Raw genomic sequence first — 23881 nt, forward strand, 5'->3', positions numbered from 1 at the left:
AATTATCAACTATATTTGCCAACAAAAAGTCTTTTACATAATTATATTCACAATAAAAGACGTATAGTGTAGAGTAGACACAAGAGCAAGCCAGTTCAATTGGAATGCCAATACATTGTCTTCTTATATTTCCCTTGAGAGAGATGATTGTGTTTTCAATAGTCCATTGATTACACTCAAAGACATTCTTGCAAAGAAATCTTAAGCTCTACTCTACTTTTGTGAGACCACGAGGCTTTATGTTAGTATTAAAGGGTGGGGGAGAGCTAATTTTTTAATGAGAAAGCCCATGATATAGCTTTAGTCATTATAAAGATGAGGCTATCATCCCCATGTAAGTGCGTGCACACATATGTGCATGTATGTGTGTGTTTTTTTTGGAGGGGGGAGGAAGGGTAAAGGGTATAGGCTTTGTAGCTATAACATGGTGTTGAAGCTAGAAACACCTATATAAGTAGTAGTAGTGACGTTAAGCCCTACTTGGTTTCCACTCTACATGTGATTCCCTATACTCGGTGGTTGGTGAACCCTCACATGTGCGGTGTCACAAGGTGTAGTCCTGAGATGTACCTCAATGTTGTATCTTTTTATATCATGAATACAAAAATGATTCCTTATTGATATATCTTGTGTGCCTTTCCATTGTGCCATTTTGTGCCTCATGACATGTTATGACTTGAAGTCTCATGAAGGTCCATAACAATTGGTATCAAACCAACTCTAGCGTAAAGTATACTAGCTTGAGAGGGGAGCAGGTTCATGGATGTGGAGATCCTACCATAACATCATGCAATGCGACGCAATGATCCTAGCACGACACAACATGACACGGCACGATGCGATACCCCGTGTTGCGATGCCCCCTAGGCATATTACCTATTAGAAATTGGAAAAGAACGTGTTATGCCAACAAAGTTGAGAGGAATCAATGGCATTATAGGGATACACAGCATACCATTTAGAAATGACTTGGAGAGGGTTGAAGCTATGGAAGGACACTTTCTTTGAAGAGGAGGATGAGTTATGCCACTAGCTCAAAATTACATACAAGAAGAAAGTGTTGCAGCTCAAACTAATCGAGCACACAAAGAAGACCATCAAAGCACTAGAGAAGGCCCACAAAAAAAATAGATATTCTATGCAATCTAAAAGAGAATATTGAAGAGTTAGATGAAAACCTGGAGGAGGTTGACTACCAGTTGATCATGGTGCAAGAGAGAGCCAAGCTATGACAAGTGAAGATAGTCCTAAGACGTTGACATGGAGCTACAAGAATAAATCATGTTGGGATGGAACTGGGAGACTACCTCTAGATCTAAAGAAGCCAAAGAGCAGGCTGAACTATACTTGAAGCAGATGAGAGCCGAAAGAGTCCAAGAGTTGAAGAATGGAGTGAAGCCAACCAAATAAGAACCAAGGAGCCAAGAAAAAAAGAAATAAATGATAGAAAAAGAAGAGTTATGGTCAGAAAAAAATAAAGAAGAAGACAAGGAAGAGGATGAGCTCATTCGGCCCAAATCTTGGAATACCTCTCGTCCCCAACAAGGAGCCAACTGCTACTACCCTGGCTACTATCTTGAAGACTCCTACCAAGAAGGCTACCTTGAAGACCAATACCTCTACAATGGCTATCCTCTTGAAGAAGACAAATACTACTATCTCAAAGATTTACCCATCAACTACCTCCCAAAAGGAGAACCTCTACACTGACTACTCCTATCCCACAACCCGAAGGAGTTCAAGAAGAGGATGAAATAATTAAATATTATGTGAAGGGAGAAGGATGGAGAATGGATGTGCATTCAAAGGTAGAAATTATTGTGATGGAGTTAGAATACAAGAAAGAAGATGAAGATAGGTGGACATGTCAAAAGGATGGACCTTTGCACTCACAGGTTGCAACCTAGTTAAAAGAAGCAATGTTAAAAGAAATGGAGTTTGAGAAGAGGGAGGATGAGCTCGATCCTAATCTTGGAATACCTCCACCCATTGAGATTGAGGGTAAGGTCAGGTTGGCGCCCTCCTGTGAGACATGGGATGCCTTTAATGAAGAGGATGATGATGAAGCAAACAAGGAGAAAGAAAATGAGAATGGAAGGGCGAAAGCACCGTGGCCAAGGCATCCACTACATGGTGCTAACACTTTTAACTTAAGATAATGAGATAGGTAAAGGAGAAGAAACAATGAAGAGTCAGAAGATAAAGAAAAAGAAAAGGGAGAGTCTGAGCTTAGCCTATATCTTGGAACATCGCTATCCTAACAACCCAAAGAAGAAGAGAAGGATTGCCTAGATCTTGGAACATCTTGACCCCGACAACCCCAACCCCAACAACCAACCAAACCCATAGTTCAATGATGATAGGCTAGAAAGAGAGTTGAAGGAGAGAATCATGAAAATATGGGATGAAATAGAAGAAGATTATAGGAAAGGAAGAAAAAGACATTATAGATGGAGCCATAGAGAAGATCAAGGCAAAGATGAGACAAGAAAAGCGAAGAAAAGAGATAAAAGAACAAGTAGAGTTAGCTAGGAAGAAGCTAGAAGAGAAAGAAAAGCTAGAGCAGATTATGACAAAGCAAGTAATAGAAAACAAGAAAAAGAAAGTTAAGAAAAAGTTTGAGCAAGTAGAAATAGGGGAAGGAGCCAAGCTAGAAGAATGAGTGTGAAGAGCAAGGAAGCCAAAGAAAGAAGATAGACTAGAACAATAAGAGCAAGAAAAGATAGATCAAGGCATGAAGGCCAATGAAAAAGACAGAGAAGTTGACTTAGACTTAGGCAAGAACAAGGAGGAAGAGGAGTAAAAGATAGACCTAGCTAAAGAAAGCCGAAAAGAAGAAGAAAAGATAGAGAAAGAGATGATTGAGAATGAGAATAAGAAGAAGGAGAAACCAAATGCCAAGAAATGGAGGTAGGCCACTAGAGCCAAGATGAGAGACGAGAATGAATATGCCTCCAAAAACCCCCAAGTTCTACTCTTGACTAAGAGTGATGCAAACTAAGTCTTCAATCCAAGGTCACGTCCCATCCTAGCCAACTCGGATCAAAGTAGAAACCAAGTGTATTTCAACAATGGATTCATTGGCTATACCTTTGAGCCCAAAGAGGCAAATCCTTTTAAGTTTGGACAGAATGAGTCAAAAGATAAAGCCTCAAAGAAAAAAGAGCATGAGGGAGTGCTCGCAATATGGTTTGATCAAGATAACTTAGTGTTATAGAAGGGAACCTTGCTAATTGAGTCTTGAAGAACTCTCCAACTCACTCTTAAGGTGAATGTCTTTGGACTATGAAACCCATTGGAACCATACTCGGTACTGGTAAAGATTGAGGTCTTGGCATTCAAGCCGCAAGTAGTGCAAGGAGTTGTAATCTTGATCCTCTGGATCCGTAACACACTAAGCACTCCAGATTTGGGCATCACCCCAAGAACTTCAATGATATCACTACTTCTACAACCCAAAATCCAGTCTAAGTGTGACGACTTAGTCCATTCCCCCCTAAGAACTTAAAATAACCAAGTCTAGATGGATAAACCCTACCTAGTTTGACTTTAAAAATGCTAGGTTAAGTCCCTGAAGTCGTAGTGCAACAAATACTATCCAATTTGATACCAAAGGCTTCATTAAGACTCCACTAATGAGTCAAATCCTAGACCGACAAACACTGACCAACTTTATAGAATTAGTTGTTTTAAGACCTCAGAATGAGTTGAGAAAACCACCCTTAGATTGTTGAGGACAACAATCCATTAAGAGAGGGTGTGTAAGGATATAGCGTTTGTAGCTATACCATGGCATAGAAGCCAAAAACACCTATATAGGGAGTGGTGGTAACTCTAAGCCTTGCTTGGTTTCCACTCTACATGTGATTCTTTATACTCAATAGTGAACCCTCACATGTGCGATATCACAAGGGTGTAGTCCTGAGATGTGTTCTATATCATGAATACAAAGGATTCCTTATTGATATATCTTGTGTGCTTTTCCATTGTGCCATTTTGTGCCTCATGAAACAAATTATGACTTGAAGTCCCGTGAAGGTCCGTAACCGAGGTGGGGGGGGGGGATTACACAAGTGCGACAAGGATATGCAATCAAAGAGAGGTAGGTGTGTATGTGTGGTTGCATGAATACGTGTGTACATCAATAGCTACTCTCATCATAAACTCAAAAGCCCCGTTCTACCTACCTCTCTCAAAAACTTTCAAAACCCCCTTAGATCACAATGGTCTAACAAGCCAAAATACCAAAATATAAAAGTTAGATTAAAGCTGCATGAGTAACAACTATATTCCCTCTAATTAAAAAGAATGTCCACTTTGATTAGAGGCCATATGCATTATGCATGTTTTCTTGCAAAGTTTCTCTAAGTTTATTGAAGCTTTAACACAATGGTGCAAGTGATAGAACACTTTGATTTCTTCAATCTTACCGCTCTCATGAGAGACGGGTGTAGGCTCACATTTTTTTCCGTTAACGAGAGACTTTTTGCTTGGACCTTCAAATTCTGAAGGACAATATCCATTCCATTGCCTTTTTTTTTTACACAGTAAGCAGACGTGGAATATCAGCTGGACATTGGGTACCATTGATTACTATTGTGTTCTCCACACGAAGTCAGATGGGTATCTCACAAACACACCATGCGAGCTATCCTATCTCTGCATAGGAAAATTCCAGCATGGTGCTTGCCTGCTGTCTCAGCTACTATTTGGTGGGGAGGCCCCCTCCCCAAAACCCCCCTTTCCCTTTGCGAACATTCCGATGTGTCTTACCTTCTGAAAAAAAAGAAAGGGGGGTAGCTGAGGCTTCCAATTTGATGGGCATGTGAGCTGTTGCATGTTCAATAGCTAATATACAAAGGGAGAACTTGTCACTGATGAATACTTAATTGAGGAAACCTAGTCCAGAATCTCCCTAGGCCACAAGCACATCCAAGTATTGATCTCATCAGCATTCTGCAGTTTTCGGATGCCACCATAAAATCCTTCAGCATCATTGCCTTCTTCACGATGTGTATACCTATTTACTGCCCACCGTCTCCATTGGGAACCTGGAGTGTATTGATTGAACTCCAGCCAAACTGTTCCTGTTTCAGATTTAAGTGAACAGAGTTGAGCACAAGAGCTCTTACAAAAAATAAATGGATGATTCTCTAGACCAGGCAGCTTTACTGAGCAAGCTTATAACGTTGAATCAGAATCTTTCAATTAAAGACAGCTTATTGGGCTATCCTTACAGATAAAAAGGAAATGATTAGTTTAAAAAAGAAAGATTTATTGTGCTTAAAAGCTTGGTTTTAAGCCCACAAAAGATATTAAGCCAATCATTCATCTGGTGCTGGTCCGTATGAAAGCAGAAAATGAGAATTGAGCATGTCATGCCAGAAAGTTCTGACAATCACACTCATTTCCTAGGACGTAAAGTCTAGTTTGCAAAGCCATTTAAAAAATACAAACTTTTCACACAGTATTATTCTTGAGATCTGATAGAACCTGCTTACCATCCAGATGGCAGTGGCAATGGTGGATGTCCTTGTCACATATATCAAGGTGGCCAACAACACCGTACCACCAACCTGAAATGCAAAGGAATCAACATACATAGATTATGTCTAATGATCAGAAGGATCTGAAACCTTAACCGCATATCCCTCTGCATACTCTACCTCTCTAAAGGCAGCAACAGCAACTGGACAACATCGACCGCATGGTTCTCAACACTTGAGGGGGATTTCAATCCCAATGAAAGTTCTTAAAAATGAAAAATACTATTTAAAAAATATAAATCAATTTAAAATTGAATAAAATAGAAATGTGATCGAAACTAGACACTCACTATGCATATGCATGGACTAAGACCTTTCTGTCACTTATTAAATAATTGTGTTGCCCAAATTTTAATCCAAAATGAGTTGTATTTCTTTTTATTTCCTTTTCATCTGATTCAAAAGGAGTTATGTTTTAAGGCAAGTTTATAACTACTACTTTAATGGCCTCGGAGTTCAGCTCAAAAGCTGAACCTGTGCATTCAGCAGCCTTTGGTCATGCAAGCAATGTTTCTGACCTATGCATACACACCGCTGGACCATGCCTTACTTTGTCCCTAAGCTTGTCAGTAGACCATGTCATAACCATCTCATGTTGCATTTCTCTCACTTATGTATCCCCTTTCCATAATCATTGTACGGGATTAAACATGTCTCTTTAAGGTGAGACCTTCCCATCTTTTCTTTTCTGCGTTTCGTGTCAAGGGTTCATTCACCCATGACCGAAGGGGAGTTTATCAGTAATTTTCCACACCTAACGTGTGTGTATATGTGTGTTAAAGCTGTGAATACCTTTTATACCTCCTAGCATTAAATAATTGTCAAAAGGTTGGGTATACACCTTAGCCTTTATAATCACACCCTAGTTGTTGTACTTTCATCGTCACTTATTATTATGACTTCATTCTCACAATTTATATACTTGCAACAGCTCTCTCTCTCTCTCTCTCTCATGGGATTCCATCCGCCGTGGATGTTTTTGACCTCCATACCCAACATGAACAAAAGGGAAATAGATTCAGATTGTACCAAAATGAAGGCACAATTGAGGGCTGGTACTATTTATCCATGTAATCTGAAGACTATTAGATGGTGATTTTGAGAAACTGTCAAACAGAGGACTAAAAGCATTAAAGAAAATATGGTATAATGCATTGTAAGCATGTTCAAGTAGACACTCAAGGACTTAAGCCTGCATCCTTAATAGACAATGGTCTCATTAAAAGTGAATGAAAAGATTTAAACAGAGGTTGTAGTACCACTTTGCAGGCTGTTAACCCTTAGATGAACAAGGTGGAGAATCTAGAAAATCTAAAGCAGAAGACAAGGCCAAGGCAAAAGTGAAACAGAATTCGAAGGGACGCCAAGAAGAATTTGGAAACACAAGAAGTGCAGAAAAGTCCTAAATCAAGGAGAAAGGTGCACAAGAAAAAGTGCAAGTCAATACTTTTGTAAAAGAGCGCAAGGCGCACCATGATTTATTTTAAGAGTGCCAAGGTCTCACCCGTACAATTTGTAAAGGTGGATGGGCAGTAGGAAGGAAGCTAGGAAGATAGAAGGACAATGGCAAAAAGGGCCTACCGGCCATGTAAAAAAGGGGATAAGGGGATGACCACCCAAAAGGGATTTAGGGTTTTCTATACAAAGTTGAAAAGTAAATGAGAAACTCATTCTTGTGTGTGGCCAAAAGTAGCTCTCCTCTTCTTCTTTTTCTTCTTCTTGCTTGCTTGAGCTTGTGCTTTAGAGAGAGAGTGTGAGAGTGTGAGGGAGTGAGTATGTAAGGGTGAGGGACTATGGTGGAAAAGCTCTCCATCTTCTCCTCTTCTCTTCTCTTGCTCGCGGCAATGAAGCTTAGAGCGTGGAGCTTGAGGATCGAGCTCGCTTGAAGCTTGCACTTGGATCGTGGAGCTACCGGAGTGCTTGGGAGAGGAGGCAACTCGATCGGGCATGAAGGTAAGCTCACTACACTTGTAGAGAGAGAGAGCGTGTCGGCTATGTGAGAAGTAGCCATTAGTGCTCGGCTTGGAACGCTTGAAACAATAAGCGGTCCGTGGGTCTTGGTGGTTAAGCTCGCCTCTACATTTTGGTTCCATTGCTGGGACCAATGGATTCAAGCCTTGAGTACTTGCGCGCTCCAAATCGAGTATCGAAGTAGGGTTTTTCCCGAACCGGTACTTGAGGTAGATAGGTAGGAAGCGAGGGAGTTTGAAGAGACTTTTGATCTCCTTAGCAAGTAGGTTTTTGGTTTTTTGAATTTGGAAAAGTAGATTGAATTAGTGTAGGTGTTTTCTTTGTGATTTGGATGCATTAGGGTAGAAAAACACAAAGAAAAAAGGAAAAACAAGCATTAAGGTTTCTGCTGCCATAACAGGGCAAGAGGGTTTGATTTCTTTGCTGATTTGTATTTTGGAGTTTATTTATTATTCCAGGTATACACAATCTTTCATTAGGATCTATTCTTACATTCTGGAAGTTTGTGTGACCCCTCATGACCAAAATCGTCAGAATTGAGTGATTTTCGTCATCCCTGAAAACTCGTCCGCGGGAATCGGACATTGTTACCATAGTCCGATTCCTAGAATCGGACGGTTTAATTTTCAGACTCGGACCAACCCATCCAATCCGATCGGACATAACTTGTCCGATTTTCAAAATCGAACACCCCATAATCGGACTCCCAAAATCAGACGCATGAAAATTGGACACACAAAAATCGGACCACCAACAATGACTTTCCTTTGCTATGTCTAGTCAACTAGGTCTCAAGTCTCAAAACTATTATATTTTCACTCTATCTACTGATAGTTTTCTAGTCTAGATTGTAGGCCATCTCATGGGCTACGTGTTGTTGCGCTCTCCTCAACAAGAAAATAGTAAGAGAAATTTATTATTCATAAACATTACTCGACTCCATTGAAACAGCCAGCTTCTCTTCAATGGTTTATTATTATTTGGGCATCTATTTTCTTTACCTTTTGTATTATTGTATCATGTGCGTAATGAAGCACGTGTTGCTAACCTACGCAAGTGACTGGAAGACATTCGCATGGGAGGTAACATGGATGCCTATCTCAACAATATTAAAAATCTTATTGAATATTTATTAAATATTGATGAAGAGGTTCCAAATAATCAGCTTGTTTCCATCACTCTTAATAGCCTACCAGAGTCATATCAAGGTTTTGCTACCACTTTGCAATTGGTAACTATGGGCAACCAAATTACCTACAGCTTCAACTAGCTTGTCTCTCTCTTACTGCAAGAAGAACAAAGCCATCTACTACCATGGCAGTCAAACAAGTCTTTTCTCTCCATGAACGTGGCAAAGGTGAAAATCAAGTGAAGAGTAAGCACGCTGGTCAAAAACCAGTAAATACCCATGTTGGCCATTTATCTTCTTTATCAGATAATCCCTCCAAGGCACTTTTTCATGCCCATCCATTATCTTTCAACCCTTCCAAAGGTACATCCAACAAACCAAAGAGATACAATAACTATTGAAAGTGCCAACATTGTGCAATTTCTTTGAGATTTGCGCAAGGAATTTAGGTCTTTTGCAATTTTTGCATCTGGCATGCATCCTAATTTGCTGTCCAAATGCATCCCAAGGTGACATTCCATCCAAATTTAAGGTTGTAAGTATAAAATCTCTAAAATTTCTTAGAATTTGTTCACCAAGATTTGGGGCTTTTGCATGGCACACATCCCCAAAGTAGTGGACAAGTGCAGCAACAACATTGTTTTGCTGTTTTTATGACACTCCGCAAAGAAATTGGGGATTTTCAGCACTACAGGCAATACATCTACTATATGACACCTCTAAAGGATAATCAAACTCCCAAAGCTCATATGTCCATAACAAGCATGCCAAAGCTCCACATTCTACATAGCGAGCGTAAGACTAGTGATTGCTAGAGCACCGTGAGATTGTCGGTCATAAGTATCTAACAAGAAAAAACCTTGTGCAGGGTGCCGGACAGCCAGAGTGCATAGTCCGATCTCTCTATCTCTCACAATACATTTGTCATCTTCAAAGATGACCTAAAAGTCGTGCTTATTGAAAGCTGAAATAGACAACAAGTTCTTTGTAATGCCAGGCACAAATAATACATCTAAACGCATGAAGTTTGAACCATCTGCAATAGTAATAGTGACTGGCCCAATGCCATAAACCTCATAGTTGTTGTTACCCATGTGACACGCTTCCCAAGAGGGGCTGAATGCAAAGAAGTAAACAAGTACTTCCTAGAAGTAATGTGCTTTGAAGAACCACTATCAAAATACCATGTTTGCTCCATTTCAATAGCATTAAATGCTGAATCAACCATAGAAGAATCATAACTGCATGTGAGAAATACATAATCCTTCTCTACCAAGTTAGTTGCAGCATCACCAACTAATGATTTCCTAGTTGATACCTCCTAGACAACCAAACTAGAGTCTTTCTTCTCGTCCTTGGCCAATCTCTTTCGGTACTCATCAATATACTGATCGGGCTTCTTGCAATAATGGCATTTTCCCTTCTTTTTAGACTATCTTGGACAACCTTGTTTAATGGCTGTCCAACATAACTCTTTTGCTAATTTTGTGCATTTTGCATGGCTTTACCTTTGCCTTTGAGCTTGGAAAGCATAGCCACATCACTTGAACATAATGCAACATTCTTTTGAGTTTGTTCCTCTTTACACCAAGAGGCCTTCCAACTCCACAAACGTAACGGGCTACTCCCCCCCCCCCCAAAAAAAAAAAGACAACATCAAAGAGGTGAAAACCAAGATATGACTCTGGAAGGGAGTTCAGTGTGATGTTCACCAATTCAACATCCTGAATAATCTCATCAACATTGAGCAGCTACTCACACAAATCACGTATATGAGTAAGGTGATCTGTCATGCTATCACCCTCATCCATGTTTACATTTGATAACTCTCTACGAAAAAAGGAGATTCTGGCCTCAATGCGGGCAACAAACATATACTCAAGTATGTCACATGCCGATTTTGAGGTCTTACAAGACCGAATGTGTAGAATGATAGCCCTTTTCACTAACAATACCATCAAAGAAAGTGTCTGAGCATCCTTCAAATCCCATTTCCTCTTATCCTCAATAGCAAGGGGAGGAGCAACAGCAACACTAGTAGCCTATCCTCGAGCGTGACGTTGAGGTGTGTGAGGTGCAAGACCTCTTCCTCGTTGCAAGTCACCTGTAACATAGTCCCACAAGTCCTTTGCAACAAGAAGGTTTCAAACCATAAAACTCCACAACGAGTAGTCGGAGCCATCAAGCTTGTCCTCCTAAGTGAGGATACCAAGTATGCTACTTTGATCATTGTTTCCCTAACATGCCATGCTGTCAGGAATGAGCAAAAATGTACAACCAAATACTTCGATCCTAAAGTATAGTGTGTGTACTTCTCCAAGTAACAGAAATCCTTCGGGATTATCACTATCACACAAATACCAAAGTGTGCACTATGTCACCCAAATCAACACTCAACCACAAGAATAACAGCAATGCACTTCTGTTTAGTGCTATAGTACACCTGCCTCGTAATGTGTACCCAAAAAGTAACAAATTCCAGCAATTTAATACCAATTCTCACCAAATTTTTACTTTCCCCCAAATTGACTATCCAATCCAATTGTAGCAGCAATTAAATGTTGTTGTACCACTGATTTCCTGCCTTGGGATGCATACAAGGCAAAAGCCCCAAATTTCTTCCTAAAATTTCAAAGAAATTGGAAAAAAAAATTACCTTACAATCCGAATTTCTGCAGAAATGTCGCCTCAAGACACATGCCAATAGTAACCAAAAGCTGGAATCCACCTCCTGATACATGCCATAGCAAAAAAACTAAAAAGCCCCAAATTTCTTACACCAATGTCAAAGAAATTACACAATGTTGGCAATTTCGGTGGAGATTCACGCACATGAACTTAAATCGGGCAAAAGCCCAACTTTCCTTGAAGAAATTTTGAGAAATTTTAGAAATTGGAAAAGTCGGCCGAAAATCCCTGAATTCTTGGCACAGAGTGTGAGAAATTGAAAATTTCTTCGAAGACAAGCAAGATGGATGAGAAATTGTAGAAAAACCCTAAATTCAAAAAATTAGGGTTTTTTTGTTTTTTCTCAGATCTGCAAAAAATGGTGGACAGGGCTAGGCAAGCAAGGTTGAAAAAATGGCAGGTAAGCCTACAAATATTACGAACAGGGCTAGGAGAGGCTATGTATATACAATTGCATGCAAGGTTGTGTACGAGATTGCATGCAAGCTGAAAACACCAACAACACCTCCAAAATAGCAACTTCTCTTCCTCGGGTCAGGGGTTGCTGCAGGACCTTGGCGAAGCGGCACCGACTAACAGTGGTTGTTCAGAATCCGTGCCTAGAAGCTACTTTGACACCAAATGTTGGAAATGAAGGAAGAGTGTGTGTGTGAGCACAAGACAATAAGCAAGAGTGGGCAGCAATTCCACACACAAAAGATGCAAGTGCTAGAATGATAGAATGAAAGTACAATAGGTCTTAAGTAAGTTAGAGTTATCTGTACCTCAACTAAAGTTAATTTAACTCTAGAGACTAGAACTAACTCTAAAAGTGGTCACACAACCCCTCCATTCATCTTGGTCTTCACAATAATCTCGACACCTTTCAAGGGAATGAGGAGAACGTTTCTCTGAATCATCAAAGCCTACAAACTCGTGATAAGACATCTTCTATGAGCTGCAAATCACCCTTTGAAATATGTGTATGCTCTATAGACATCCCCTTGAACAATGGAAATCAGCTATAGGTTTGCGATGGAATCGATGTAGATGGTCTGCCTAATGGAGATCAGCAGTTGAATGCAAACTTTTTGGTCTGCCTAATGGAGATCAGTAGTTGACTGCAAGAAAAAGCTTGTGTTTGCAGCAAAACGCCGATGTAGAAGGCTATGTTGTCAGCCCACGGGGTCGCCTCTACCCTAATCAGCTCTGTGTCCTCACGTCTAGCGATGATACCATGTGAGAGTGCACAAAGGAAGAGAACCACGAACATAGAGACAAAGAGAGAGACAACAAGAAGAGAAGATAATGTGAAGTGATAAACTGCACTGAATCTGAAATGAATGCTGAATATATAAAAGGGAAAAGAGTGGCCTGATCAATCCCTACACACAGCCCACAACGTCAGTGAGGGCACCAAATCAGGCTGAGATCGATGATGGCAGTACCCAGATGGAGGAGTATGCTAGAGACAGAGTGTGCACCACAACCCGCAAAAGAGAATGAATTTGGCCAGCCACCCGAACAGCTATAAATAGCTCTAAACATGCCAAACTAGCCAACTACATCAGGCCACCCTAAAACTATAAAAATGTGCAGGATCTAGAGCATAGCAAATGCGGAAGCTATGGAGGTTGGAAGAGAAAGAGTGAGTCTATGAAGACACTGACATGACTAATTGTTACACAAGTGAATTAGGTTTCAAGATGGAAGCTTGGACTCATAAACACAATCTTGTGTATTGATTGACAATGACATAGAGACTTTACTGAAGGACAAAAGTACTATGACATTGCATTAGAAAAGAGATCAAGTACAATGCTTTATAGGAAACTGGGTGGTAGCACTTCTCCTATTGTGCATATGGGATTCTAGTCCTGAGTCCTCACTGCTCCTTACAAAGAGACTAAGTAGGTGTGATTGTAAACATCTCAACACCCCTCCTCAATCACAACCAAAAGTACAAAGCATATAGAGGCTTTAGTGAAAGCAACACTTGCAAAGTATGGGCACACCATAAACATGGCAAAACACCAGAGGCTGTTGCAGAAAAGGCTAAGTGTGGGTACCACAAACATGATGGTCATCAAAAGGCTGTAACAGGGGCCTCACAAAGTGTACAGAGGCTCTAGTACAAGGCTACATGAGGAGTTTACAAGTTTATGTCCGAAGCATTAGGACTAGGAAGTACAAGGCTAAAAGAGTCTATCCGAATAGAAGGACTGATGAGATTTGTCCTTCTTTTGGTGGTCTTCTTCTTCTTCTTCTTTTGCTCCATGTTCTTCTTCTTCTTTAACAGCAACTAGATAGGCCTTTTGAGACCTCTTTCTCGCATGGCAGAACTTCTCGGTGTGTCCGGTCCTTTTGCAGAAGTCACAAAAAAGCCGGCCCTTCTTGCCTTTGTACCTATTGCCAACATATAATGCTTGTTTATCTCTAGAGGTGCTTGGTTCTTCCTTAGTTTTTAGCTTCTTTTCCTCCTCTAATAGCGATGCCTGGATATCAACAAGCTCAGGGTTTGGCATATTGATTAGAGTTGTTGATACATTATTATATTCAAGAGGCAAACTTTTAAGTAGAACACAAATGAAAACATCTTCTTCAATTTTAATGCTGATTCCTACAAGATGGGTTAGAAGTCCTTCCATGTAATTTAGATGTGTGGCAAATGATGTGTTGGACGTTATTTCAAGCCTGAAAAATTCAATCAAGAGACCATACTTTGATGACTTAGACTGTGCACCAAACAAAGTGTCAAGTCTCTTCCATGTATCCTGTGAAGTATCACTGTTATCCATATAGTGGATATAGCTGTCGTCTAGCTCTAGTTTGATAATGGCATGAGCCTTATCATCATTCTTTTCCCAAGTGACTGCAAGGTCCGCATCACGAGGCTTCTTTTCTTTTCCAATGGTAATGGCCCAAAGGCCCTTCTTCATCAGGATGAGTTTGATGCAGGTTTGCCGAGTGTGAAACCCAACTGCTTTGAAGCGAGCTATTGGAGAGTCTTTTTCCATGTTGGATTTTGCAGGGACAGTAGTAAATCAGCTCCAGAATTCTCACATTTTATCAATGGAAGAATAAATTACGGTGTGTCAAGAGACACAAGTAATGACAGTGTGAAAACACACTATGTAAAGACTATGTCTGAGTTGATGTCAAACTTGAATCTTCTTAGTTCGGGGTCATCAATCCTTCTTCAATCTTTCCACATCCTTCCCCTCCTTGATTTAATGCTAGGACAGTAGATCAGAGTGGCAATGAGTTGCTCCAGGTGGCAGGAGAGAAAATGATGAGATTTTCGAGCTTTAGTGAAGTTTGGCTATGGCTTCCTCGATTAGGGTTTTGACCAAGGCCTGGTTTTTTGCAGATATCAAGAGCTATATTTGATCATTTTTTAAACTTTTTTAATGGAAATGAAGCTTGAATGATGGGCTATCAATGCCCTATGGTGGTCATCGACATCGCGAACTGTAGTGATAGCGGCAGCAGGCGCATTCTGGGCAGCGACCACGAATTTTGGCAATGCCGGGCTCAAGGCACACCAATGTTGGGGTTTGATGTAACAAAGAGAAGCGCCCTGAGTCGAGGGAGATATCTCCAAAAGGAATCTTGCAAAGATATGGCTTCTATGAAGAGTTCCAAGGGCTGGCTATGGTTGCCGCAAGGTGCAAGATGAAAATGAAGTAAAAAATGAAGTCATGCACTTATCCTGAGTTTGGACTGAGCTGGAGAGGAACTGAGAGAGAGCAAAGAAGAACTAAGCCAAGCTGAGCCATGCCCAACTGGGCTCTGATACCATGTAAAAATGTGCGGGATCTAGAGCATGGCACATGCGGAAGCTATGGAGGTTGGAAGGGAAAGAATTCATGAAGACATTGACATGACTGACTGTTACACAAGTAAATTAGGTTCCAAGATGGAAGCTTGAACTTATAAACACAATCTTGTGTATTAACTGAAAATGACACAGAGACTTTACTGAAGGACAAAAGTATTGTGACATTGCATTAGAAAAGAGAGCAAGTACAATGCTTTATAGGAAACTCGGTGGTAGCATTTCTCCTACTGTGCATATGGGATTCTAATCCTGAGCCCTCGCTGCTCCTTACAAAGAGACTAAAGTAGGTGTGATTGTAAACATCTCAACAAAAACTACCCACGCTAACTAAAATAAATGTAGTCGCAATGTGGCAGGGGGCAGCAAAATGACTAGAAAACCTAGAAAATGCACTAGAAATGCACACTCAACTATCAGAGCTCCAATGTCTCCGTCAGACTCTGACAAGAGCCCACAACCAAGAGATGACGAGCTGACAAACCCTAAAATAGGCAAGCTAACACATTTTCTCTTAGACCAGCCATACCTTTCCGCATCAACTGCCATGGTATCAGAGTAGCGTTGAAGGGCTGATTGATCATGGGCAGGATCATGAGCAGACCTCAAAGGAAGATTTTAGTGCAACAAAAGTTTGTGTTTTCAACACTCAAGGACGAGCACGAGGGATGCACATCAACACAAGGCTAAGACAAACAAGTGAAACACGAGAGCACAACAAAGTTGCTGATTTTTGCAGGCTTTTGTTGTTCATGAAGGAGAAAAGGTTGTGATTTCAGACTTTTGGTGCAGATTTTGTGTTTCCATTGCTCTGAAACAAGTTCAAGACCAACACTCGAAGCCCTAGCAAACTATGGGGAGAATGACCACATTTGGCAGGTAATGATGGTTGCCATCTTGGAGTCCTATGATTTGGCGGAGCTCATGACAAAGGCCATAGACTATCCTACAACCTATGATGTCTCCAAGCTTTCTGCCAATGAGAGAGCTGAGTTGGCGAAGGTATATGTATATTGGAACAAATTAAATGCCCGCATCCGATCATTTCTATTTCTCTTACACTCGAGCCATAATAGCTCACATCGAGCATTTGACTATTGCTCGAGAAAGATTGTTGAAATTGGATTAGTTATACAATCAGATGACCATGATGAAGGGGATGTCTCTAGAGGTATAGATATGGATATTGAACCCATCCAAGTTTGCTTCCATGTGGGAGCATGTCAACAAGCTTCAACAATTGCAAAAGCAAGTCTAGAATGCAAGGAAGGCAGTTACCTCAAAGAACATTGCAATAACTCTTCTTTTCATAATTATTGCCCCAATTTAGTGCATTCTACTTTGCCTTAATTACTTCAAGGTAGACAAATATCCTTAAGTGGAAAGAGTTGGTTCCAATGGTCTTGGATCAAGGAACCAACTCAAAGGCCAAAACACTCCCAAGATGGAGGCATTGATAGGTCAGTCTTCTCAACAAAAAGGAAAGAACAAGAAGAACAAGAAGGCCAAGCAATCTCCTAGTCACATTTATGGCAAGGCAGTTCATTGGAAAAAGGATTGCCCTAACAAGAACAAGAAGGACAGCAAGAAGGAGAAATCTACAAAGAACTTAAGAGCTGTGATTCTTCCTTCATCACCCACCTTTCTCAATTTGGAGGTAATTAAGAACTTGACACTCACAACTACATATATAGCAATGATGGCCCCACAATGTCACGAGTGGATTGTGGATAGTGGCACTTGTTGAGAAACCCTTCACCCGCAGTTTGCGTTTTTGCGTTTCTGTGTTTTGCATTTAGGGTTTGCAGCCCCAAAAAGGGGCGCCATCCTAGACTGACTATGCCTATTTATAGGCCACTCTCTCATTCATTCCTCACAGCTGATTCATTCAATCCGTCCCCTCTTCTCTCCAGTCTCTCCACTACCCTCACACCCCTTCAGGAGGACATTGCGGTTCGTAGTTCATAGCTGTCTTCATCATCTTCCTTGTGCTACGGCACCTTTGTTCCCTTGTATCACATTCACTCCATGATTCAGGTCTTCATCATTCCATTCATTAGAGTTTCTTCTCTCTTCTCTTCTCTTCTCCATGTTTGCCGAGTTCACTCCGTGTTCCTCCCCGCAAACCCTACTGTCTCGCGAGTACGTCATCTTTTGACATGGTATCAAAGCTGGATTTGCTCACCTAGCAGCGAAGATCCTCAACTCCAGTGAAGGCAAAGACCGGTGGCGGGTTCGGCATCCACTTCTCTTCTTCTTCCACTACATCAAAATCTCGTTTTGCAAATTTCAAGTGTTTTAGCTTGCTGCCCACACCCCATTCGCGGAGGACATCTCAGCCGAAGCTGTCCATTGCTGTCTCCATCAGTTGACGCCTGATTTCCAGCCCTCTTCACGTAGTTTGGAGCTAGTTCTAGCTAGGCGATTGCTGTTCCTGTGCAGACGTGCTGCCGTACAGCCTGCCACATCATCACAGTCCTGTTGCCTGCGTTTTCAATCTTTCTCTCTCCTGCAGGCTGTCTTGCTTGCGTTTTTAGTCTTTCTCTCACCTGTTGCCTATGTTTTTAGTCTTTCTCTCTCCTACAAGCTGTCTTGCCTGCGTTTTTAGTCTTTCTCTCTCCTCACTTGCATTTTTTTTACTGGTTGCAATCTCTTACTGCTGGTCATATCCTCCTCCCACTGGTAGCTCACTTCTAGCCCTTCCACTACCCTCCTACCCCTTGAGGCGGACATTGCAGTTCGTGCTTCACACTGCCCTCACACCCCTTGAGGCGGACATAGCGGTTCGTGGTTCATGGTGGCTGACCTCTTCCTTCTTTAGCAAGGCACACTGGTATCCATGGCTTCTTTACCAATAGATGTCCAAACTACTGGGTGCTCCTACTGTGGCATCACCGAATACACCACCGATGCTTGCTCACTTCGACCCTTGCTCCCCACCCCCCGGAGTATATGCGTCTTCCACCAGGCACTCCTTGTGCCACCTCTCCTTTCTGGGCCACAGAGATCGTTCTACATCGGCTATCAGAGCACTATGCTCAAGACAATAAGACGAATCCGATGCGCACTAAGTCCTTTCGAGCACATGGAGAATCGATTGGCGCTACAACCTCTTGGAGATCGTCGCAATGCCAGCGGCAGTCTTCTCCCACTTATTTTCAGATACAATGCCTTCCACAACCTATGGATTTGCAGTCCGCTCCATTGAGAGATAGTGATTGTTTGATACCGTCTCCTCGTCAGTCTGCTCCTTCGAGAGACAATGGCTGCTCGACTCCTTCCTCTTCTTCGGTTACCCAGTCTGCTCCACTGAGAGACAGCGATTGTTACCCACCTCTTGCTCATTCTCAGCCCCACCTTTCCCCACCCTCGACTACTCAGGTTCGAGAGGCTACCTCAGGGAGCTCTTCGGCACCCCAAATACCTTCTTCAGTACAACCAACGGCACTTCCTTTGTCATCAGACATTTCGGAGTCCGTGATCCATGAGTTTTTGAATTCCCTATCTACTTTAGAGGGGGATTCAGAGGGGGATGTTATTTCTTTGTCCTCGAAGGGAGCATCTATTTCTTCTTCGACTTCAACGGGGGCCCCTCCACCTCCCACCACAAAGGGGGAACCTACTCCACATGAAGCTCTTTACCCATCCTCTACTTTCTTGGGGTGGCTGTCTTCAACCAGCCATCTCTTCTACTGATATTTAGGATCTTCAAGTACCACCTAGATCAGGACCTTGGAGGTTCAGCTGCGACTTGGTGACGAGGCCTTCGTATTCCTTCTAGCATGGATGCACGGAGCTCGTGGCTTCTCTCCCGAGGTTGAGTTTCGGGTTCTCCAGCTCACTCAGTCTACTGTTCTTTACTGCAGGTTCCTTTTCCGGTGGAAATCTTGGATCTTAGGGATCCTCTACATCTTCTTCCTTCTCTTCTTCTTGCCTTGGTCACTTGGTCAGCATGGAGCCAACTCCCACGATCGAGTACGGGCATATCCTTATGGTTCTTGGCACCACACAAAGTCCGACATTCCTCCTATGCATCGTATGTTTTCATCATCTTTGTAATAGGGCGCTTGGACAAGTGAACAATTTCCCCACGAGGGACACTGTCCAAGTGACACCTGCTGCATGAGCATTCTTCAACATGTAGCATTACATCTCCACCTCACTCTTCTCTTGTTCCCCTTTTTAGGTCTTAGAGGGGGTGTTAAGAAACCCTTCACCCGCAGTTTGCGTTTTTGCGTTTCTGTGTTTTGCATTTAGGGTTTACAGCCCCAAAAAGGGGGCACCATCCTAGACTGACTATGCCTATTTATAGGCCACTCTCTCATTCATTCCTCACGGCTGATTCATTCAGTCCATCACTTCTCTCCAACCTCTCCACTACCCTCACACCCCTTCGGGAGGACATTGCGGATCATGGTTCGTGGCTGTCTTCATCGTCTTCCTTGTGCTACGGCACCTTTGTTCCCTTGTATCACATTCACTCCATGATTCAGGTCTTCATCATTCCATTCATCAAAGTTTCTTCTCTCTTCTCTTCTCTTCTCCTATTTCCGGAGTTCACTCCGTGTTCCTCCCCGCAAACCCTACTGTCTCGCTAGTACGTCATCTTTTAACAGCACTTCCCACCACACTTTTCCTTCTGTAGATGGTATTTCCCATATGCATCCAATGGATGGGAAAATTCTCGTTGGTGACAGTTTTTCAATCCCCATCACAAGCAAGGTGGTGCTCATACATCAAAGGTTCTCTATGTGCCGGGTTTGAAATATTATCCTCTTTCAGTGAGCAAGATTTGTGCTCTTGGCCTTATGGTCGAGTTTGATAAGGACTCCTTCCGAGTTGTTGATGGGGATTCTCAATAGGTTATTTGTGCAAGTCACGAGGAGAATAGAGTCTATAAGATATGAACTTCATCAGCCTTCACTTCTTTACTTCTTTCTTCACAAACTCAAACCAAGCTATGGCATACTTAGTTGAGCCATCTCAACTACAAGTGCCTTAGGAAGGCAACTTGTGGATGATCAGCTTGTGCATGGATTTCCAAAGCTTGGGGTCAGCCACCCGCCATGTGTGTCTTGCATTCATGGTAAGAAGCATAGAGATGTAATTCCCAGCAAGGCTTTGCAAAGGGCAAAGGATCCCTTGGAGCTTATTTCGACAAACTTATGTGGATCGATGAGGACATAATTCCTTAAGGGGAGTAAGGATTGGTTAATCTTCGAGGAGAAAATGTCTGGTAGGAAACTCAAAACCCTACGTTCTGACAAAGGAGGGGAGGTTACCTCCAACAAGCTAGCCAGGTTTTGTGCAAATCATGGCATGCATGTTAACCTTGCTTTGCATGGTCATTAATATGGCTCTTTAACCTTAATGGTAGGATCTCAAGGGGCATGATGATAGTCGAGTGGTTGGATCTCTAAAGTCATGTGTCAACTATAAATGTAATGTTGTTCAATGAATGAAGGAGAAGCAGTTACAAGTCGTTTCTCTCTCTCTTTCTTTTTTTTTGCATGAGAGTCAATTCAGTGTTTCTCTGATAAGGGCGTGATGCCCCAAAAGCATCTTGTAAGAATCTCCTATTTTTGACATCCTTAGAACCAAAAAGCTTACTTTGAACTTCAAGCCTGCAACTTTGATCAATTGATTCCGTAGAATATCTAAAGGTTGTAGTCTTCTCTGATCTACCATCCTAACCTAAAATGGAGTTGGTAGCAATTGCTCTTACTTTGTTGCCAAATATGTATGCTCGGGTAGTATATTCACTCCCGAACCACCATCCAGCAATACATCTTCAAGATTCCTAAATTCTTGATCCTGCACTACTGTACTATCAAACACCTTGTGTTTCTGTTTGAGCTTCAACAATAGCTTTTCCTTGAAACCAGGAATTAAATCCAAGATTTGTTCTAGGGTTAAGTCCAAGGAACACTTTGCTAAAGCATGAAATAACTCCTCAGAGCCACCTCGCTGTGAATTTTCAAAAACTAAGCCTTTAGAAAACTATTCCTGATATTCAAGGCTCTCATCCTGCAATTCAAGAAACTGCTTCTGCAGTTCAAGAGATTGTTCCTGCATTTCAAGGAGACTGCATTCCAAAACCTCTACTATCATCCAACTGCTCCAATTGAGACTTTTCAGCAAGCTTCTGAAACTTTTTAACTTGCCTTATGGCTTTTTTCATTGTCCTCTCTTCTTCCTGCCAATCCAACTTTGGGCCTATTTGACTCCTAGTGACTACTAGTACCAATGCTTCATCAAGACATTCTTCCACTTGAATGCAATTAGAACAATCACATTCAACATGCAAACTTACAGCATTTGATATTCTTGACCCATTTTCTGACCCTTTAAGGACTGTTTTAGGATACCTTTCCTCATAACCAGCAACATTTGAATCTTCCAAAGGCTGCCTTTGCTCTTGTTGGTCAGAAAGCTCTATGAGAACTGTTGCAACCGAAGCAAGTGGTTGCTATGGATGAGGTGCTCCTACAGGTCTTCCGTCATTGCGTGACCTTGCTATTGGCATTCCTCTCTCAATCCTATGCCTTGCCCAAAGTTCGCAGTTGGGTCCAACAAAATGCCCTTGACCACCACAATAATGGCATGCTCCCATTTGTGTAGGTTGTTGCTATGCCTGAAAAATTCCCCAAGGCTGCCTTGTCTACATTCTTCTGGGTCCCCTAAAAAGTCTTTGAGGCACTATATTAGACATAATCTCATTAACTGCAGCTGGCTGCATAGGTCTAGGCCTAGGCTGCATCATTGGAACCTGTTGTGCTATCCTGACATTAGGATTATACCAGCAATTCCGAGTCTCATGGCCATTTCTCTGGCAGATATCACAATATTTGTCTTTCTTCTTAAAATTAGAAAGACCCAAATCTTGTAGCTTCTCTTTAATCTTCTTGTCCAATTTACTTTCCACAACCTTTGCTTTAATTTTATCTTTTGTTTTCTTACCTTTGCTTTTGACTAAAAGAGATTTCTTTTTCTTCTTTTTCTTATACTTCTTCTTCTTCTTTGAATCATCCTCATCCTCTGAATCATTGAAATCATCTTCTGAATCCAAACTTAAATCACTTTCCTCTTCTCCCGTATCACTCTCTGCTCCTGAATCCAAATCGGAATCTGAATCTGAGTCTTTATCTGAAGAATCGTCATCTTTCTGGGACTTTGACCTAGAAGTGCCCAACCTCTTTTCCACTCTCATAGCAGCTCTAATCATAGTATCCATAGTATCATTCTAACCAAGTTCCAAATTGACTATAAGGTTCCTCACCTGACTTTTAAGACCCTTGATAAAGTAAGTAATCTGGATTCCTATGGATGGTACATCAGCAGCATCCAACCTCTTAAGGAGATTTTTAAACTTCTGAGCATAATTCTCAACCACCATACTTTTTTGCTTAATCTTCTTGATCTTCCTCAAAATGTCTCTAGGAGTTTTATCCTTCCTAAACCTGCTTAAAAATGCAATTTTCAATGCATCATATGTATTAAATGCTCCCATTCCATAACTACTAAACCAATCCATAGCTTTTCCTTGAAATGTGGCTGCAAACTGCTGCTTCATAACCTGATCACCATACATCTGGTTAAACCCACTTGATGTCCACCTAGTTTCAAATTGGGCTACATGACAATCAAGGTCTTCTTTTTTCTTTCCTGAAAACTTAGAAGCTCTGACCTTTGGGTTGACAAGCTGATTGGGATTCATTATGTTTGGCTTATGAGGCCTCCGTAATGGTGATAATGGATTAAATTTTAAAGACTTCTTAACTTGAAATGTTGTACTTCTTAGTAAAATTGATCTCACAAGCATTATATGCTATAGCCTCTCCAGTGCCTGCTTAGGAGGAGTTTCCTAATCTTCAGTGGCAATAATGGTTCCTCATCTTCTGAAACATTAGGTAAGATTGAAGGAGTTGAATGAGTTGAAAAAGACTCTTCAAAACAGCATGAGAATTATAAATAGTTGTTGTACCCCCAAAGGGACCCACATCCTAATCTCCCTGACTATTAGGTACAATCTGTTCTTCATCCAACCTGCCTAATGCTACAACTACCTCTACATCATTACGAAAACCTTCCTGTTGCTATGGCCATGCCAATGCCTCCCTTAATTCTCGTGATTTGCTCCTAGTAAGAATGGGATTGGATAGATAAGGATAATTGTCTAACATAAATGCTACCCATAGGAGGCACCTGATACATTGCCAATGCCATGAGCATTCCTGCCGCTTGATCTTGCCACCGAATTTCCCAGAGATTAATTCTAGATATGCGCCTAAATCAAGAGATTAATTCGGTGAAACTAGCAGGGATCGCCAAAGTGTTTAGAGCATTTGCAAGAAGAAAGCAAAGAATACATAAACACGCCATGGCACCAAAATAAAGAACACAAGCATAGACGTATTCTCTGCATAAACTTCAACCCCCATAACCGGAAATCATTTATGGTTCCAGAATACATAGACAGAGATTCAAATACTTAAAGAGTATGACCAAAACGTTGAGAACAGCCTGCAACGACCATGAAAACCTGGCGTTGACTCTCTTTGTATATTGAAATCGTGTGACTCATTTCAAGAAAATACAACTACCTGCATATCAAAATCAGCGCCTGACATACACGTATCTTATCCTATGACATTTAAAGACACAATCACATAGGCTGATCTCAAACCATTATATCCTTATATGAAAGCAAGAGACTAAGGTCATAAATGG

At 41.5% G+C, this 23881-nt stretch overlaps 1 protein-coding gene across 2 annotated transcripts in view; it reads right to left on the minus strand.

Moving 5' to 3' along the window:
• Positions 1 to 4302: 4302 nt before the first annotated feature.
• The window catches only part of LOC148014342 (F-box protein At2g32560-like), a 54481-nt gene continuing 34902 nt past the window's right edge, over positions 4303 to 23881 (minus strand). For both annotated transcript variants that reach the window (XM_087666202.1, XM_087666203.1), the window contains exons 5-6: positions 5502 to 5576; positions 4303 to 5087 (exon numbers count right to left, since the gene is read on the minus strand). In XM_087666202.1, coding sequence (XP_087522328.1) covers positions 4900 to 5087; positions 5502 to 5576 — 263 coding nt within the window. In that variant the 3' untranslated portion in view covers positions 4303 to 4899. The remainder of the gene's footprint in view (positions 5088 to 5501; positions 5577 to 23881) is intronic.

This window comes from Lygodium microphyllum, chromosome 25 (genome assembly GCF_053477565.2).
Source record: "Lygodium microphyllum isolate KBCC chromosome 25, Lygodium_microphyllum_v1.1.10, whole genome shotgun sequence".
NCBI classification, from domain to species: domain Eukaryota; kingdom Viridiplantae; phylum Streptophyta; class Polypodiopsida; order Schizaeales; family Lygodiaceae; genus Lygodium; species Lygodium microphyllum.